At 39.8% G+C, this 21,106-nt stretch overlaps 1 protein-coding gene across 2 annotated transcripts in view; it reads right to left on the bottom strand.

Annotated features, from left to right (window-relative positions):
• Positions 1-7,758: 7,758 nt before the first annotated feature.
• LOC124718643 (disintegrin and metalloproteinase domain-containing protein 10) overlaps positions 7,759-21,106 on the bottom strand; it is a 543,247-nt gene continuing 529,899 nt past the window's right edge. Inside the window, exons 14-15 of one of the 2 annotated variants that reach the window (XM_047244269.1) lie at positions 16,294-16,423; positions 7,759-9,857 (exon numbers count right to left, since the gene is read on the bottom strand). In XM_047244269.1, the coding sequence (XP_047100225.1) occupies positions 9,757-9,857; positions 16,294-16,423 (231 nt within the window). In that variant the 3' untranslated portion in view covers positions 7,759-9,756. The remainder of the gene's footprint in view (positions 9,858-16,293; positions 16,424-21,106) is intronic. The other variant, XM_047244270.1, reaches the window with a different exon arrangement.

Below are 21,106 nucleotides of genomic sequence, written 5' to 3'. Positions count from 1 at the left end.
TCCCCCTAAGGTAAGTCTTTCCGCTCCCGGGATTGGAATGACTCCTTACCCTCTCCCTTAAAACCCACATCCTTTTGTCATTCCCTCTCCTTCCCTCTTTCCTGATGAGGCAACAGTTTGTTGCGAAAGCTTGAATTTTGTGTGTATGTTTGTGTTTGTTTGTGTGTCTTTCGACCTGCCAGCGCTTCCGTTTGGTAAGTCACATCATCTTTGTTTTTTGATAAAAAATATACCATTTTTAGTATGTATTTGCACAACATCTGCATAAAGTATGCACTCTGTATGAAGTTTCTAGAGAAAATCTTAGTCAGGCACCCACCATAAGAGTGTGTGTGTGTGTGTGTGTGTGTGTGGGCGCGCGCGCGCCTGAATCCATAAATGAACCTGTACTAAAGCAGAATAGCCAGATCAGACAAGCACAGCAATTTTGCAAACACGGAATAATAACACAGAAAATTAAACAATCTGAGCTGGCATAAAAATTGAAAACATATTAAGGAAACTGTAAGGCAATGAGCAGCATATACAGAATGTAATTCTAGTTTTGTTGTTCCTCCAATGAAGCTTGGTAGAAAATTTTCCAAAAGCTACATGTCTTCTTGATCCCTCATAAAAAAAAGAAAGATGGAATAACTTTTTTTCCCAAGCTTTGTTAGTTGACCGACACCATCAGAATTTAAAATTATCTTCCATTCCTTGTTTTGCCACAGTGACCGATTTAGAAAAGATACAATTTGTGCGTAATCTGCACAAACAGATGCCTCATCAGAAAAGCTTCAGTCACATATGTGTCCATGTGCCACCCCAATTACATAATCACTGCTTTTGGTAGAAAGTCTGTAAAATCACAAAGCTAACATCAAATTATTTACTACATAATCTTAAGAAAATAGTAATGTTTCACATACAAAGAGTTTAGGGACTGTTTGCAAACAGCATATTTCGAGGGACAAGGGTTTCTGAAGTTTATCGTTAAAAAGCAATATTTTGGTGTTCAATTGGCAGTGCAGTTAGTAGGGAAAAAAACACATATAATCAGCATTCCATTACAAAGACCAGAAGTAGCAAATCAGAATTACTAAATAGCTGTTTTAAGTAAAATTATATTAACACTTAAACTGTCTTACTTTCCTTTAGTTTGCCACATGCCAATTGTCCAATGAAGAAACCCCTAGTAACTCCTAACCACAATGATCAAGACGCTCAACTTCAGAAGCAGAAACTGCACCTATAATGTGTAAATAACACAGCTTGCTTGAGCAGAAAGAGACGCTCAGTTTTACCATTCTGATTGCTTGTAAATGTTACTTAAAATGGGCTATAAGAAAGTAGCTCCATGTCCATAACAAATTCACAGAATCAAAGATGCCAGCTCGATCACACAATTCAGGCTCTCCGAACTGATAGGTCATTCCCTTGTAACTCTTGTTTTGTGAGCACTAGGCTATGGTTTAAGCCTCATTATTGTCTCAAGGTTCAACTCCTCATGCTGGAGACATCCTCCAAAGCTATGAAGACGAATTTTCAGATGTACGCTCAGCTAGCCCAAACTGTTTACACTTAAACCTTAAACTTGCAACGGTTGAATCTTGAAGCACAGAATTTGATTCTATGATACTAAAGTCTTTTTATTTTTTGCAGGTGCAATCATTAGTACGCTAGGACATACCGAGAGGCCCCAGTAATTCAAAAACACTGTAAAAGAATAGGAGATGTGAAATGTGACCATTTATGGGCCTTACTGATAAATAAAGCAAACAGCATAGCAGTATATGAGAAAGAAAATTTTCGTTACTAGTTGATACATACAAGCAGTATTCATAAAGCTGTAACTATCACCTTGACAAAATAAGCTATGTAGTTAATTTTTTTGTTTGTTTGCTGGTACAAGGTAGGTTCTGTAAGCTTCTGATATGAACTCGAAAACAAGTGTGAAGGTTAAAATGCCTCGGAGAGTAGAGATAGCAACACCAGACAGTAGATGAGCACACGAATTGCGGCCCACTACTAGCTTCAGTCGTACAGTGGCACTCATTTAACTAAGATGTTACGCGCTGCGGTGCTGCGATGGATAAAACTGAGTATCATGCACTGTTAGAGTTCCTCACAAAAGAAGGGTTTTCACCAGCTGAAATCTAAGTCTGTTTGGGCAGTGTTTATGGTGGTGCTTCCCCTTCAAACTCCACAGTGAAGGAATCATCTAAACAGTTCCGTCTCGGCACGGAGAGCACTGCTGACGATCTACATGTCAGATGACCTGTTGAAGTGGTGACTGAGGAAACCACTACTATTGTAGAAAGTAAAGTTCTGAATGATGGGCAGCTGAAACTCAAGCAAATTGTAGCAAGATTAGGGTTATCTAAGCAATCATTCTTTGGATCATGCATGATCATTTGCACATCAAGAAAGTCAGAGCACGACGGTTGTCCAGACTTCTCTCTGCAGTGCAGAAGGAGTACCACGTGACTCTTTTCACCGAGTGTTTGAAGCTGTGCCCTGGCAACCAGAATGAAGTACCCACTGGTACAGGAGATGAAACTATGGTTCTTTGTTATGACCCACTGTCCGAAAGAGAATCTCTTGAATGACGTAAACCAAATGAAACTCCACCAAGAGAGGCGAAGGTAGTCACAGTAACAATCTTGTGAGATTCCAGAAGAATTCTCCCAGTTGATTTCAAAGAAAGGTGTACCACTGTGAATGTACAATACTAAGCTTCACTTCTGCACAAATTACTTGACTCCATCAAACGAATTGGTGAGAAAGGGTGTCACACGGTGTCTGTCTTTCTCCGTGACGATGTGCCAGTTCACACGGCAACTATGTGGCAATGTGGCTTCCAGGAGATTGACCACCCACCCTATAGTCCAGCCCCCAGTGACTACTGTCTCTTTTCGAAACTGTAGAAAGATCATCAAGGAAGGAAATTTGAGTATGATGATGGTGATGACGATGATGAAGTGAAAGAAAGGCACAGAATTGTTAATTAACAGATGTGAAAAGTGTATTGAAATAAAGGGTGACTACATTGAAAAATAGCACCATAGTTTTATTTTTAATGTTTTAAAAAAGCAGTCAGGCAAGAAATGTTCAGAACATACATTGTACATGTCTCCACTATTGGTATACATTGAGGTCCACATGCCACAGTACCTAGCGTGTCACTGGAGAAGCCAAAGCCATATGGCACTGCTCATTGATAGAATGGAGCACCATATGGTAGTGCATTCTTGTCACAAGCAGAGATATTGCAGCTGTCCGAGACCAATCCAGACAGCTACAGAAGTCATCTGGATTGGCCTGACAACAGCTGCAACATCTCTGTTGGTGGCAAAAGTGAACTACCATGTGGTACTCGTTTTTATCAATGAGCTGCACCATTGGTTTTGGCGACAGATGCTAGAATACACGGTAGGGATCGCAAGGCATATGTGCAGTATCAAGCTGTGCTGCTGACATCAGAACGAACTCGAGCAGCACTCAGTAGCCTGCAGTTACCATAACCTACTGCATGAGCAAAACCTAGGTTGTTTATGGCAGTGTGAATTTTTATTAGTTACTCATGACTGAGTTAAAGAGTAATGCTACACTTACCAGTGTATTCATGGCTGTTTTAGAGTAAGTTTTTAAGTGACAAAAAATGGTTTGCTGCATAACTGCCAACTGTGCTACCCACAGCAGACAGCTAAGTAAGTTAGGAACTACATTTCACAATTTTCATAAAAACCATGAGATGAAACGAGAATGAATAAACACATGTAAATGGGCAGATTTGTTTTGAGTTGAAAATGCTCATGTCTGCTCAATACATTTCAATCATGTGGATTATGAAAGGGATCTGAAAAGTGAATTGTTGAATATTGTTTCAGAATGCAACAGGAAGGCTGGTGCTGTTCAATTTCTAAATCTCCCACCCTCCTGTGCTGATTTAGGGTGAAGTAATGAGCCTAATAATGTGAGAAATATTTGGGCACAATAACGAAGCTCCTTTAAAGAAGTAAATGATGTCTTACAGATAAATGTATTACCATATAATGAAGAAATTACTACAGGAACAAAACATCAACCATGAAAACAAACACTGCTGTGAATGCCACAGTGCATGCTTATGCCAACAATTAGAAATTATGGAAGCGAAAATAAAAGGCCTTACGAAAAGCAATGCAGATTTACAGGATCATCTCTCTCGATGTATGTCTGAGTTACACGAAATTAAAACAAGTTCAAAAAGTGATTCAGGGCTCTTTTCTGACTGTCAACAACATGTTGTTATGAAAGGACAGTGAAGATTTTGAAGGATGCGACTTTATGTAGTACATCTTATAAAGCATTATATTTTGTCAGAGACATACTGAAATATCTTCTTCCTGGTGAAGTCATTATTAAATAGAAAATTCAGACAATTTAGTATTCTACCAGGTTTGATTGATTTAAACCTTAATGTTTTGAATATTCAGAGTTATTAACAAAATCTGGAACAGGCATAGTTCGGAGGCTTTACACTACCATTTCATCAACCACAGAAAAACATAGTTTAATATAAAGCTTAATAATAATAACAGAAACAATAACACACTAAACCCTATTACATTCCTACCTGTGTATGAGTTAGACACGAGTGCGCCGTGTGCCTATAAGCTTCAGTGCAGTCCAGCATGAGAGGAGGATGTACGGTGACGTCACAGCTCAAACCCTTCCCGTGCATGACCCTTACTGTGTGTTCTAGTATCCGTGGTTTTGGCTACCCCAGTGGCCTTCTAGGTACTGTACCGTGCAGACTTCAACTTGTACCAGGACTGGAGATGAGTACCAGTGAACAAACAGAAAATTAACTACACGACTGTTTTTCAAAGTGGTAGTTAAAACTTCGTGACTGTAGCTCCTATATAGAGATGCTTGTACACGTTATACCACCCAGCAATAAAAACGTTTACACAGCAAAGTTAGTGTAGCGGAGAGAAGATACAAAATTTATGCCCTCACTTAACTTCTTATGCTCCCCTGAAGTTTCCTCTATGCATTTATTCATCGGCAAGGTCAGAGCTTTTCTGTAGACATCAGAATTTTAAAGCAGTCATGATATCTGACAGGCAAAGTTCACAACAAACTTTACTAGAGATGTATTTCTTGCAAAAAAATAAAAAATAAAAATAAAAAATAATTTTAAAAAAGGCGGTGCTATCATAGTAGATACTCCCAACTGATAAAAAAATCCTTTGCCAAAATACTGCCACTGTAAGCTACAGAAATCTGTTCTTTTTGTGTGTGTCCCTGAGTGCGTACATCCACACACACACACACACACACACACACACACACACACACACAGTTAACGTAGCTGTTCAATATTTTGAGAGGTGGTCACATTTATCAAAATAAGAAAAACAAGTTGAACAAACATAGGTTCACAGGAGGGGCAAGCCATGACAACCACCCAGGTCAATAAATTTCATCGCACAATGTTTGCAATGCAGACAATAGAATGTTGCTAACCGGTGAACACTGGCTGCAGGCTTTTGGTCCACTAAATGTATACACATTCATAGGATTCAACTTAGGAAAGGTGTTGCAAAATTGTGCAATGTGTTTGAAATAGACAGGAAAATATGTGTAAGCTATAAGGAAATACAGATAACGAAAAATATGGATAAGAACAAAGAAGGAAAAATAAGAAAGGGAGGGCTCACATTAGGAAGGATGTAAAACAGGGATGTAGTCTACTGATTCCACTGTTCATTCTATATGCTGAAGAAGTAATGAAGGAAATAAAAGGAAGGTTCAGGAGTTGGATTAAAATTGCAGAGGAAAGGATATCACTGTTAAGATGAACTACGATTAGATCTAGTGGATGGAATGAACAGTCTAATGAGATAAGAATATGGACTGAAGGTAAACCAAAGAGAGACTACATCAAAGAGGAGTAGAAGAAATGAAATTGGTTATAAACTTAACATCAAAACTGGGGACCATGAAGCAAAGTGAAGGAATACCACGACCTTGTAACCAAACTAACACGAGGTGGACAAAGCAAGGATGACATAAAAAGCAGACCAGCACTCGTAAAGAGGGCATTACTTGTTAACAGAAGATCGCTAGAATCAAATATTGGCCTTAACGTGAGGAAGAAATTTCTGAGAATGTGCATTTGGAGCATAGTATTGTACCTAACTGAAACATAGACTGTGGGAAAACTGAAAAAAGAAGAGATCAAGTAATGCAGACATGGTGCAATAGGACAATATTGCAAATTGAGTAGACTGGTAAGATAAGAAATGAGGAAGACATCAAAAATTAACTTCTACTGAGGCAGCTGTGGAGGGTAAAAACTGTAGGAGAAGACAGGGACTGGAAAACACTGAGGTTGCTTGTCCATAGCAGGTGTATGGAACGAGTGGGGTCTTCCAATGTTTTCCTTTGGTGGTGTTAGGGAACATATCTCTGAACAACTTATCAAGCAGTGCTCTGCGTTGTAGATAATTTCATGCACACATTACTTCCATTTGCTGAACTGTAACACAAAATGGTATCTACTGTACCTGTTTTTCAGTAGTAGGATTCTATCACTAACGAATGATTGGAAACTGAAAAGAGAAAATACTGAACCGTTTGTACATAAAAGCGGTAAAATGACAATAAACACTAAAGTGAAGTCATCTGTGTAAGTAGGTTGGACGTCACAGTACATGCCCAGAGTTGTGAGCAATTTATCATACAATAACACATGTTTCAGTGAAATTACAGAACAACACAAATCAAATCACATATCTGACTGCAGACCATCTGATGCTCAGACTAAGTGTACTGAGAGTGCTAGGTTACTGAAAAATATCAAAACACTGTTGATGAAGCACCAATGCAATCACTCTTATCCTATCTGCAACCAAACACCATTTAGCCCCTTGCTTGAATGAGTATTCACAATCTTTTTCAACCTTTCAAAATACTCAACTTTTTTCAACACTCTGTGTGTGTGTGTGTGTGTGTGTGTGTGTGTGTGTGTGTGTGTGGTGTACGCACGAACTTTTCTGAGGTATTGCATGTAACACGTTTGGTTAAAGTCAAAGACAATAACATAAATACAATAAGACAAAATAAAATTATTTAACACACAGTGCTTTTTAGTGGTACATATGAAACTACATGCTTTCAGCATGTAGCACATTCAGAAACACCACAGGTAAATTCCTCAATCTATCCCTTTCTAAATTGAGGGTTAACACTTTTTTTCACTGAACCTTTCAATTACAGAAGCATAGGGAATAAGAAAGTTTTCCAAGTTTTCAATATATATGTCTTTGCAAATAATTTCTTTTGATTTGGGAATTTTCAGTAAAGATGCACATGAAATGCATTTATCAAGCGACAGACATGGCCTATGGAGCTAAGAAACAATAATAATTAAAGGAGCAGTTTCAGCAGCTGAAGCTTAGAGGGGAAGAGGGCAAACTGACTCTGCACAGATTACTGTTGGTTAGATACACCAGACCCCCCAACTGTAAATGTCAGTTTTCTACCAGCGCATGCAATTTTGTTTAATAAAACTGCAGTTTTTTCCTACTTAAAAATATTACAAGAATACAAGGGACTTAGAAGATCATCAAACATGCAGATAGCTCATACTGACTTCTTTCAAAACAAATACCAAACAAATACGCAAGCCCTCAAATTATATTTTCAGGCAGATTACTGAAATGAACATTTTGGCATATAACATGCAGTGTTTGCTGTTGCTAAACAACGTGAAATGAAAAATAATTGCAATCTTATCAATCACTTTTATTACACAAAAAAAGAAAGAGACAAGTGGAACATGAGCACAATAATACTGCGTTTGAGTACGAACAAGTTACTTCCAAATACAAAATGTGAAACATGTAATATCCATCAGTACTGAGCTACCATATCGTTACAAGACAAAAATAAAATTTCACACATACAAGCGTAACAAAAGAAAGGTAAAACCAAAAACTGCTGACACTCAAATAAGACATAAACTGCTTACGTAGCTCAAAATATTAAATGCCATAAATAATCTTTCAAATTATCAGCAAAGTTACGAAATGTTTTTAAATTACAGCAAAAATTTACACAAAATATTTTCTCTCGTAGGTAGCTCCACCACTGCTCAGTCAGACTTTCTACCAACGTCAAGTGTAAAACTTAATGCAAATATCTAACATTGTTAACAATAAATATATCCATAACTAATAAACAAAATCACAAGTTCGTGTGCAACATGTAGCACAAACATGTAGTCAAAAAAATGATGCTAATATAAAGGGGGACACTGCCACTGGAGCACGGGAGCTTGTGACCACAGATCTCTTCGGACGAAAACTACCGCATAATGTCTCAGGGCTGATTCTCTTTGTGGAATGAACTGATACAACTTTGCTCTATTGGTCCACAGTAACTCAGACACGAGTACCCACTTGCAGCATCAAGTTTCATAAAACTCAAGGAGGTGAAAGAAACACCTCGCATGTTCCCTAATAACTGAGTAGCCTGTGCACAGGTATATACAGAATCCTATGCAAAAATCAAATACAGCACAGATACAATACTGTTTGGGCTACTTCACTTCAGCTAAAGATGTTTATCGCCTCTCATAAAAGCACAGGCAGAACACAGACAGTTACTGAAAATTTCCTGCCCAAATAAACTGGGGTGGGGGGGGTTAAAAAAAAAAAATGCACAGAAATTGTTGTCTCAACCTGCATCACAATATTTGCAGCAGCATGTATTTCTTTTGACACAATTAAAATGAATTATTTTTGTTTATTTCTAGGCAGTAGCTGAAATGTAGTGAAAGATAAAACACAAAAGAGCATTGTTGGCAAGCATCTAGCCCGTTACCTGGTTGCACATCAGAACACATCTATTATGGAACAGAAGTATCCGACGCCAATATATTTGCACGGCTATACAGCTTGACAACTGCCTGTGGGACTCTGCACATTTACAGGCTCTGCACGGGTACCAGTTCAAATGCATTTAGTGAGCTTCTGTCATATAACCCTAAAACCCTACAATCCAAGTCTTTGGTGCTGTTATACTGACAGATACCTCTAATGATATGCTTCCATTACAGATTAATGTCGCACAAATAGGTGTCATCCATAACTTTGCGTTATCCCTTATAGGAGAAGAGTGGAAAAAAACAAACTGCGTACCACATCGTCAAACCGAACTGATACCTTACAACCACACCAGCAACATACAGCCACAGCTTCTTTTGCTCTCCGGGCAGTGTGGAAAACCAAACTTCTGAAATGATTTAGCACAGAGCCTGCACCCCTTCTGAGATGCAAGCTGTACTCGTGCAATCCGGCTTACGACAGTAAGACGTACGGGCCTATCGCTCGACCGACTGGCGAAGCGTCGCACACCCCAAAAAGCGACGGTGAATGACGTGACGTCACGTGGAAGGTGGGAATTTGTCATTCAGTCAGAAAAAAGTTTCTCTCCACAAGTTCGCAGTGAGCACAATTGTAATGATAATCTGAGTCTTACAGATAATGCCACCCCGCCTTCTCTCCCCCCCATTTGGTCCGAATGTTCCTTTTAAAAATCACTAGTTCTCCACTTGCTCCCGAGAACAGCCGTTCCACCTCTCGTGCGGCAGTGGTCGTAGTAGTCTCCGCCCCGCGACTATGTCGGGGGTGGCGGCGGCCGACTCCGGAAGCCTCCGGAAACCGGGGGGGCAGCAAAAGAGAGGCCCGGCGTGCACCACTCTCCGCCGGCAGCCGCCGTCTGTCAGACCTTGTGGTGGCGCATCTCGAACGCGTTGCTGCGGCCACCGTACGCACCCGCATACATGTCGGCTCCGCGGCTGTAGTTGGCTGGTGGGGCGGAGGCTGCAAAAACAAGATAGGACGTTATTAATCTCTAACTCTGTGTCTCTGCACTTTTTGTCATGCACAACATTAAATGATGTGTGGTCAGGGAAGCAATTCACAAACACAGTACAGAAAAAAAAATTCAAAACTGACATCCCAAGGTACAAGAGGACAACAAAGTGAATGCTCTCAAACTTTTGACGAAGTTCCCTCTCTGCTAGATCGAGGCCGTACAAAAATTTGACAATAAAGCAATATAAATGGCTGATGCAACACTCATGTTTCAATATAAAAAGAATTTCGCTGTACAAATAATGTTTCAAAGTTTATCTACTTCTGCAAGTGGTGATATCTCTATGGAAAATGTTTATTTTAATTTTTAAGATTGTGACTGTACTCTCACATCTGATATGACAAGTGTTGATTTTAGTGGTTAATATTGCAACTTTGTGTCCTTTTATTTGATTACACTACTGTTATGTACACATTAAAAAGTGTATCCCATAGAACAGGGTTATTCTAAATGATGTACCCCTTTTTCAAAAATTCGTATGTATTCAAGCACCAATTCAAAATAAACAAGCTTTACACCAATGAAAAGAGGAAGTTTCAAAGTTTTTGGTGGGCGGCTGTGGACAGGCGGTGATGGTTTCAGAAGCGGCCGGTAGAGTTCGCGCGACAATAGAGCCATCATTCTGTTTCACTGTCAGTTGTGAGAGTGATGGCGACTGTGGAGCACAAGGTTTTCTGCGTTCTTGAGTTCGTGAGAGAACACACATATAAAATGTATTGAAGTTTGCAAGCTTCTGGAGCCAGTCACTCCTTCTTCTGGCAGAAGGGTTGAAGGGGAAGGAAGAGCAACGAAGGAAATGGACTGTTGAGGTTTACGAAAAGGGGGTAGAATTTGGAAAAGTCACCCAGAACCCCCTGTCAGGGGAGAGTTACAGGATACGATAAGAAAGAAAGACTCTACACAGCGTAATGTTTGCAACTGACCTTCACTGACAATAAGATCAATGTCAAGGAAAAGTGGCAGGGGATTTAGAATATAGCCATGTGAAATTTAATTTGGAGAATGTATTTAAAGATTTCAAGAATTTTAACATGGCAGCCTCACCCTGAGTCCATGAAGATGTCATCAAAGTGTCTAAATCAGACCATGTTCTGAAGGCTTATGGAATCCAGGAAAGTCTCCTCCAAGCGATCCATGAAAAGACTGGCATAGGAAAGAGGCATTCTAGTTTCCATGGCTGTGCCCTAGATCTGTTTGTATGTCTGTCACTCAAAGGTAAAATATAAGTTGGTAAGTATAAAGTTGATTAAGGTGAGCAAGAAATATGTCATATATTTGGAGAAATGTTCAGCAGCAGACAGCCCATGTACATGGGGGATGTTGGTATAGAGGGAGGTGGCATCACTGGTGACAAGCAAAGTGTGCAATGGGAGTGGGATGGGCACAGATTTCGGAACTCTAGGAAATGGCTGCTGTCTTTAATATAGGAAGGAAGTCTATGGGTTGCAGGGGTTGGTCAATCATGGCAGATATACGCTTGGTGGGTGCTGATCTTGATGGCATATGCTGTACCTGGATGTGTCATGCAGCTGGCATACATATTCCCATTGGTAAAGTAGCACAGTGGTAGATCCATGCCCACTGGGAGGATGATGATGGAATCATCAACTTTTAGGGAACAAAGAGCTTGGAGTTCTGTAGATGACAGTTTAGGATCATGTTGTAGAGACCTGAGGAAGGATTGTGATGCAGTGCTGGATGTGAGAAATTCTTGGAAGGCTTGTAAGGGATGCTTTTGAGGTAGCAGCAGTGGATCAAGTTGGGATCATGGTCAAAACTGTCCAAGGCAAGGTTCAATGTCAGATTTGGTGTTGGAATGGTTTTGGGATTTGGTTGCAAAGTGATAGTCCCAGTTGACATTACATGTGAAGGAAAGTAGGCCCTTCACCCAAACGGTATGATTAAATGCAGGTTTACAGCTGAAAGGGAGACCCTAGGATAATGCAGATAATTTAGGGGAGGGGTGGGGGAGGGAGGCTGCTTCAGATGTGAGGTTGGGAACACTGTACCGTCATGACAGGTTCTTGTGATCTTGAGTTGTTATTGGTCGGGCAGGCAGTGGTGAAGGTTGCGGGATGTGAAGGAGGTTGGACAAGCTTGGTTTCTAGGAGAGGAGTGGGGAGCTGCAGAGGGGCAGGAAGGGATCACCACTGTTGAGGTAGTTTACAAGAAGATGGGCAGCTTTTTTAGGTGAAGTCTGGCATGTTGTTGCAGCCTGATGTTGGCTTGGTGGATGATATCATCCAAGGAAACAAGAGGGGCAGGTGAGTGCAAGATTTTGTACAAGGAGAGAAGCCTGGTGGAGTGGAAATTGGCAGATAAGGCCTTTAGTTTAAGGATTAGCTTGATAAATGCAAGAGACTGCTGTATTTGAAACTGTAAAAGAGGCTGATGTAGAGTAGTATTACGTCCCGAAACAGGAACTTTCAATGTTAGGCCTTTGGGAGTAATTCCCAGGGACAAGCATGTTTCAGGAAACAGGATGTGGGAACTTAGTTTTGATAGTGCAAAAGCATGTTTTTGAAAGGAATGGACGTCATATGGGATGGGATTCACCATGGCAAGAGATGAGGGTTTGGAGTGCTAGAGATGGTGGGAGTGGCAAAAAGGAGAAGCAGAGAGTGGAAGAATGTAGAAAAGCGAAAGAAAAGCAAGGAAAAAGGTTGGGAAAATCAGAAAAATTCATACAAAAATTGTGGGAACAGATAAGGGTTGACAAGAGGTAATAAGTGGGTGAGAATTTCTCACCAGAAAAGTGGCCTATATGATACAGAAACTATGATTTGGAAAACAAAATTACATTGGGAAAGTCGTGAAACTAGACAAAATTTAAAAAACTAGGGAAACAAAAGAGGAAGTCATTGAAGAAAATGTAATCTACTGTGTTTGACACAAATAGGAGACAACAGTGAAAATCAATCACAGCTGCAGTCTGACAAAAAACAAACATACAACATACAAAAAAGTGAAAGTATCATGTATAAGCAAGGTAAGTGGAGAGTGGGAAAGAAAACAGCTGTAAAATTTGCAAATAAATTTGGAATTTAACACGTCATTGTGCGTCCTATGGTGCAAGATGCTGTACAATATGGATCTTATACAGATACCATTTGAGAATGGTTCAAAGCACCTTTCGTACAGTGGATCATGGTATGTTCAACTGTCATGACACAGCAAGCACACTGCCTGATGATCAGGAATTGCACACAGTGTTGTCTGCCGCAGCGACAGCAATTTCATCAACCATTTGTGGTGCAACCAGTCATCAGCTTCCCAGGGCAACACCCAGTTCTCCAGTTGATTCGAACTTCTTCTTCATGCTCTACATGGAGAAAGAGGACCCTTCCATAGCCCTTTCAGCTGATGATATTCTCGAAGTGCAGCTGCAGCATTACTGTTGTTTTGGTAACAGAGCTTCACCAACAATCCAATAATGCCCTGCTCCTTTTGTCCAAGCTCATGTTGACACGTCAACAAGTGCACTGCGACTGGTCAGGTGTCTGAGACTATGACCGATCACAGCACCTGAACGGAAGTTCAGAGGCGGGCTGCTAGATACGTTACCAGTAGGTTTGAACACCATGTAAGTTTATGGAAATGCTTTGTGAAATCAAATGGGAATCCCTGAATGGAAGGTGATGTTCTTTTGAAGAAACACCGTTGAGAAAATTTAGTAGGAACTGGATGGTGGTGCTGTGACACATGGAAATCTGGACATTATTGTCACCAAGTTTGGTACTCTTACGGTAATTAGTTTCCATATTATAATGTATTAAATAAGGGAAGTTTAATTATAACCACATGGTACATAAATGATTTGGCAGACAAGGTGGGCAGCAATCTGTGGTTGTTTGCTGATGATGCTGTGGTGTGCGGTAAGGTATCGAAGTTGAGTGACTATACGAAGATACAAGAGACTTAGACAAAATTTCTAGTTGGTGCCATGTTGGCGGCTAACCCTAAATGCAGAAAAATGTGATTTAATGTGGGTCAGTAGGAAGATCGAACCTGTAATGTTCGGATATGGTATTACTAGTGTCCTACTTGTCACAGCCAAGTCATTTAAATATCTGGGCATAACGTTGCAAGCAAAATGCGACGGAATGAGCATGTGAGAACTGTGGTAGGGAAGGTGAATTGTTGACTTTGGTTCATTGGGAGGATTTTACGAAAAAAAGGTTCACCTGTAAAGGACACTGATGCGCCTATTCTTGACTACTGCATGAGTGTTTGAGATCTGTAGTAGATTTGATTGAAGGAAGACATTGAAGCAGTTCAGAGGTGGGCTGCTAGATCTCTTATAGGTGGTTTGAACACAATGTAAGTTTATGGAAATGCTTTGGGAAACGGAGTGGGAATCCCTGGATGGAAGGCGATGTTCTTTTACTGTTGAGAAAATTTAGAGAACAGGAATCAGAAGCTGACTGCTGAACAATTCTACGGCCACCAACATACATTGTGCGTAAGGACCACAAGGGTAAGATATGAGAAATCAGGTCTCATACAGAGGCGTATAGACTGTCATTTTTCCATTGCTCTATTTGCGAGTGGAACAGGAAACGAAATGAGTAGTAGTGGTACAAGGTACCCTCTGCCACCCACCTTACAGTGGCTAGCAAAGTATCTATATAGATATAGAGATGTAAATGTAGATGTAGATGTAGAAACAAATGGACACTCGGCTTTATACATATAGATTATTTAAAACTTTTTCATACAGCTGAATGTCCTGTAAATAGCAAGTTAGTTATACCACTCGATTTACAAAGTTATGACAGTTTGGAATTTCATGTATACACATTCCCATCCTGTTAAAACTATGATTTGCAATGCAGAAAGGTAATAATTCACTCATGAAATACAGTTTTGTGAAGTTAATGAGTAGAAATTACTGAAATTGTAAATGGTTTAGTAGATAATAATCTTTCACATAAGACAGTAAACATTGTAACTTAAAAATAAAAGTCTCTGTACATGGTATTAATTAAAATAATCAGATACTTCAGCAAAAATTTGCATGTTTCAAAAATAACTGATCAATAAAACATTTTACAATATTTTGTGTGAAAAATAAAATTATAAAATTTTTTACATGGCTGGAGCAACGAGAAGAAAATCAGGGTATATTAAAAATCTGACTAGTATGCTTAAGTTTTTATGAATATGTAATTTTTATTAACTTTACAAACACATCTTCTGTAATAACCTCCCCAGTCCTTTTCCTTCACCCCTCTCTCTTCCCCTTCAACTCTTCTGCCAGATGAAAGAGCCACTGGCTCTGAAAGCTTGTAAACATTAAATCCTTTTGTGTGCATGTTCCCCTGCGGCCGTTTGGTGAGTAGATTTTTTATCTATCTATTTACACTGTAATAAGGAGTTTGGCTTCAGGGATAACTATGTTCTTATATAAGGACATGTGCAAGGCCAAGCAGGTTGTGGTTGTGGTTGTTGTTGTTGTTGTTATTGTTGTTGTTGTTGTTGTTGTTAGTCATATAGTTACGCGTTACATATTTCTTGTATTTTGTATTCAACTGCAGTGTGGAAGACTGGATTTGAATTTATCAGTACAATTAAAATGGAATCAATGATCTCCAAAAATTTTGTATTTATTTGATTCACCTGGAAAGAGCAAATTGAAAAATGTATACAAACACTGTGACATTATTATTTCACAGTCAAGAACCTAGGAAGACAAGCATTAATGTTATTTTTGTTCTAGCGACATCAAAGTAACTGCTAGCATGGGATGATACATCTTTGGTTGATGTGTCAACTAAATCACCAGAAAACTAGCACTATAATTAACATTTTTGAGAATGTCAGATACTTTTCCGTTACACTAATTGGGTAGAACTGTTGTATTAGCACACACAGTTTCCAAACAAAAATATTTTACATTTTAATTTCACTTGGTTTAAGGGCTCCTGGGGTAACCCATGATTAGTTTCTCCATGTTCAGAGAGTGTGCTGATGCTGCAACTGTTTGTTTAATTAATTAAAATCATTACAGTTGCTGCAGACAATTTTACTGGGTCAACTACCAGTTATGGCCTTTACATTAGGCCATTTTCAAGTGGTTCTCAAAATCGACTTCAAATAATTTAAAAAAAGAAAAGAAAGATTCATAACCACTTGAAAATGGTCTAAAGTAAAGACCAACACCGGTAGTGAACTCAATACGTTCTCAACAACAACTGGATCGGTTTCCATTAAAATAAGATGTCAAGTGGAAGTACTACTCCGATACGAAGAGATCGCTACAAGAGACGAAGTCGAGGTAGACCGACTGACTGACGACCCGAGAATAAATGGTAACAATATCAATTTGTACTATGGGCTACTGGAAGCACAAGTACGTAGGTTAGGGAGCTCCTGGCTTACCTTTGGGAGCATAGTACTGACCTCTCCCCTCCCCGTAGCCGTGGGCAGGGGCTCGGGAGTGGCCCGAGGGACCCGACCGCAGTTGCGCCGGGTGGTGCGAGCCGACCGGCAGGCCCGCTGGGGGTCCCCTCTGCGACACAGAAGACAGAACTACAGGCTCCACATTTCATAACGAGGCAACACACTGCCTCCAGTCTAGACTCAGAAGTTTGCATTCTGCTCTAAACTAATTTTGTATAACTTATATTAAAAACATTATATATAAAAACAAAGATGAGGTGACTTACCGAACGAAAGCGCTGGCAGGTCGATAGACACACAAACAAACACAAACATACACACAAAATTCAAGCTTTCGCAACAAACTGTTGCCTCATCAGGAAAGAGGGAAGGAGAGGGGAAGACGAAAGGAAGTGGGTTTTAAGGGAGAGGGTAAGGAGTCATTCCAATCCCGGGAGCGGAAAGACTTACCTTAGGGGAAAAAAAGGACAGGTATACACTCGCACACATGCGCATATCCATCCACACTATTAAAAACAAAGATTCCATGACTTACCAAACGGGAAAGCGCTGGTAGACAGACACGATAAAAAAACACACAAACACACACACAAAATTTCAAGCTTTCGCAACCAACGGTTGCTTCATCAGGAAAGAGGGAAGGAAAGACGAAAGGATGTGGGTTTTAAGGGAGAGGGTAAGGAGTCATTCCAATCCCGGGAGCGGACAGACTTACCTTAGGGGAAAAAAGGACAGGTATACACTTGCACACACACACATATCCATCCACACATATACAGACACAAGCAGCCTTTAAATATGTCTGCTTGTGTCTGTATATGTGTGGATGGGTATGTCTCTGTGTGTGTGTGTGTGTGTGTGTGTGTGTGTGTGTGTGTGGCCGCGCGCGCGCGTGAGAGAGAGTGTATACCTGTCCTTTTTTCCCCCTAAGGTAAGTCTTTCCGCTCCCGGGATTGGAATGACTCCTTACTCTCTCCCTCAAAACCCACATCCTTTCGTCTTTCCCTCTCCTTCCCTCTTTCCTGTCGAAGCAACCATTGGTTGCGAAAGCTTGAAATTTTGTGTGTGTGTTTGTGTGTTTTTTTATCGTGTCTATCTACCAGCACTTTCCCGTTTGGTAAGTCATGGAATCTTTGTTTTTAATATATTTTTCCCATGTGGAATGTTTCTTTCTATTTTATTTGTATAACTTATGACGTACATTCAGTGAACAGCAGGAGTACGAAGTCATAGAAAAAAAAAAAAAAAAAAAAAAGAAACACACACACACACACACACACACACACACACACACACACACACACACACACACAGAAAACCAGAAAAGTTCTCAATCTCTTTCACATGCCTTTTGATGACTCTGCACATCCAGTATTTTGCAGGGCAGTGCTCAAGCACGTTCAGTGCAAGCTGTTACTGATTTGTTTGACTGATGGGGCTGCTAAGTGCTATACGACCCACTGCACTCCCCTGACTTAAGCTCTCGTGAGTTCAACTCGATTTGTAAACTGAAGGAAACACTTCACGGCATTCGCTTCAGAACTGCTACAAATTCATCGCGCAACAGACCATACCGCCCGAACTGTCAACACAACTGGCACTGCAAAGAGTGTCCCACGACTTCCACATCACTGGCAACAGGTTATACACAATGCTGGTGACTACTTTGAAGGTCAGAAAAACTTTGAAGTACGTATATATTTTGTAAAAGCTGTAAATAAATAGTTGCCACTATTAAAATTCCAACCCTTGTACTTTGAACAAACTTTGAGAGTTCAAATGGGAAGTACTAGATCACCCACCCTATAGCCCCAATTTGGTGCCTAGCAATTACTGTCTCTTCGTTCACATGAGGAAGTGGCTTGGCTAGAATTGGTTTGGCAATGACAGAGTAGAAAACCAGTGTCGTAGGTTGCTGTCAGTCACAGGCAGCAGAATTCTATGACTGCAGACTTTCAAAACTTGTCAAATTCTATGACAAATGTCTCAATGTGGCTGGAAACTAAGTGCAAAAATAACTAAGCAGGTGCAGTTTCACAGTATCATAAAAGAATTTCCGTAAATTCACTCACTTTTTTTAATAAATGAGAGTTACTCTATAAATAGTACTCATATACAACATACACTGAGGATATTGGCAAGTATTACACCACGTATACCTTGACCGAACACTAACAAAGTAATACTCTAGTATCTGCATGCCCTGCAAGATTCACTGATTAAACAGTCATACTTATGTGAGGATATTGTCTGTATTTTCAGAAAAAAGCCTTTATTCAGATGATGAATGGTGTGACTGCATAATGGCTACATGGTGCATCTAATGATGCTGGAACTTTTCACACAGAGTGTGCAACGCAACATACCCAAAGGATGAGCATATGCAGGTTATTACCACCTTTCACACTTTGTGAAAGGCTGAATCATTGACACGTGGACAAGGGAGTATCAAAGGTCGCAAAGACAGTGCAGTGCAGTGACGGCAGAATGAGTGGTGATGAAATGGACTCAGGACATCAGCGTAACAAGAAAATTAGGCACGGGTCCTTCGAGAAGAAGTATGCCACGATAAAATCATAGGATTGTTTGACTAGCTCTTACAAATAGACAGATGGCAATAACTGAAATCTGGGCACAGCTTCCAGGCAGAGGGTCACGAAGACTTGGAAACTGGGTTGAGATGTTGAGTTTCCACACGTCATCTGTCACCGACTGAAGAGACTTGTAAATCTAAAATGAACTGGAACATTATGTGACCTTCTGTCATATTCACAAATGAGTCTGACTTCTGACTGTCTGTGGCAGTCATATTGACACAACCATGTCTGTAGACAACCTGATTAAAGGTCACAGGAAGCAGTAATTCTCAAGATCCTAACCTCTCCGACTCCTGGAGTAATGGTGTGGGGAGTGATTGGATGAGACAAAAAAACTGATTTGGTAACTGTTAAGGGACGCTGAATGTTTGCCAGTGTGCGGCAAGTATGGTAAACCCTACTTTCGTAATCTTCACAATCAGGTTACCAACTGATAATATTCCATCAGGATAATGCAAGACCCCAAACCACAAATACCTTGAAGACTATAGCGACCCTTGAACTGCTTGTTCGGTTACCTGATTTATCATTCACAGAGAACTTGCAGGATGTGATGGGAAGATGCCTGCTTTCATACTGGGATCAACCAGAAGTCTTCATGATCTGACAATGTTTGTGTTTCAGGCATGACAAGAAAAACTGCTTCACCAAGTTCTGCAGCTGTCGAACTGGTGCATCAAGGCATAAAACTTTACACTTTTGTCTGTTCTTCATTTACAGACAACTGAATAGTTAAGATCCAGTGAATGACATTCTTTGATAAATGGGATTTTACAAAAACCACAAGTAAAGAATGTGTTTCGGAGGATTATGCCTCTGTCAGCAGGCAGATTTATGTCAATAAGGCATCGATAATATGTAAGTATGACTTTTTAAGAAACAGTGGTCACAAGCTGGTTTTTCAGTTATATTTACATCACATACACTTTGTATGGCAACCTAAATATACACTATATAATGTAAATATGAAGAACTGGGGCCTGTGATAGGTTGCCCACAAAATTCATACATATAAAGCATCAACACCTTCCTGACTGACATATACCTGATATAAGTACAACCCTTCAAAATGCATAGAGGGAAGTTAATAAATGTGACTACCTTCAATCAGTTGTATTTTTAACTGAATAAAAGTCCAGCGACTGTCCGTATTTCAGTTTCTTACATTGAAAACTCAAAAACAGTTAAACAGTGAACATCCAAACATATTATAAAAAATGATGTATGCATGTAAATGTGTGAGTATTCCTCCTAAACCACTGGATCAATTTCAATCAAACTTGGTAAACATATCCCTTACTGTCCAGCAACAGCTGCTATGTGGGTAAGAGCTGTCTACCTACCATGGTTCAGGAGATATGATGCTACAAACAATGAAACATGTGAAAAATTGCAGCACTGTGCATGCCATTTGAACTTATTATTTCTTTGCTACTAACTCCATTTGCAATGCATTTTGCAAACTATATGTACACAAAGTTGAATTTACCTACACAAATCTATCTTTGTATGACACACAGTTTAAGAGATATGATATCATAAACACTGAGATGCATGGAAAAATGCCGCACCATGCATGAAGTTTTAGTACACTTACTCTTTACTACTAAGACACTCCTACAGATGACTCAACTTAAGAAAATCTTTGACACCTAACAGGGCTTTTGATAACTTTTAACCATGAAGCACAAATGGCTGTAAGCAGAAACATGAGCCGTCTGTAGAGCAATGAAGAGGCATCGTCACAGAGATGTTTAGAAAATCGTGTGCAGACACACAAAGCAGCTACACCCAGCTTACAGAAACCATTGAGAATCACGTCACACCAAGTCTATTGCAAGAGTACATGTAAGGTTTTGTTTCTTATAGAAATTGGTAAAATGAATACCCCAACAATGCCAGATTTTCAGCTAATTTCTTTATAAAACATACAAAGGTCATTCCAATCAAAATATACAACATATTTCAAAAATTCAACTTTCATTCTACATCTTTGCTATTCATTGGGGTCACTGAAACATTCTTCCCAATCGTATTCAAATCATCAGTGTAGCAAATAGACCAAAAACAACAAACACTGCTGAATGAGAACAACACATTAAGAGAATAAATAGTCTTTAGTATCCACAATAAAGTATTTTCCACAATGAAGTATTTAAGAGCTAACAACTCATGTCCCCAATTTCTCAAGGAGG

This window comes from Schistocerca piceifrons, chromosome 10 (assembly GCF_021461385.2).
Source record: "Schistocerca piceifrons isolate TAMUIC-IGC-003096 chromosome 10, iqSchPice1.1, whole genome shotgun sequence".
Taxonomy (NCBI): Eukaryota; Metazoa; Arthropoda; class Insecta; order Orthoptera; family Acrididae; genus Schistocerca; species Schistocerca piceifrons.
The sequence above is the reverse complement of the archived record's forward strand: the minus strand, read 5'-3'. Positions and strand labels throughout refer to the sequence as shown.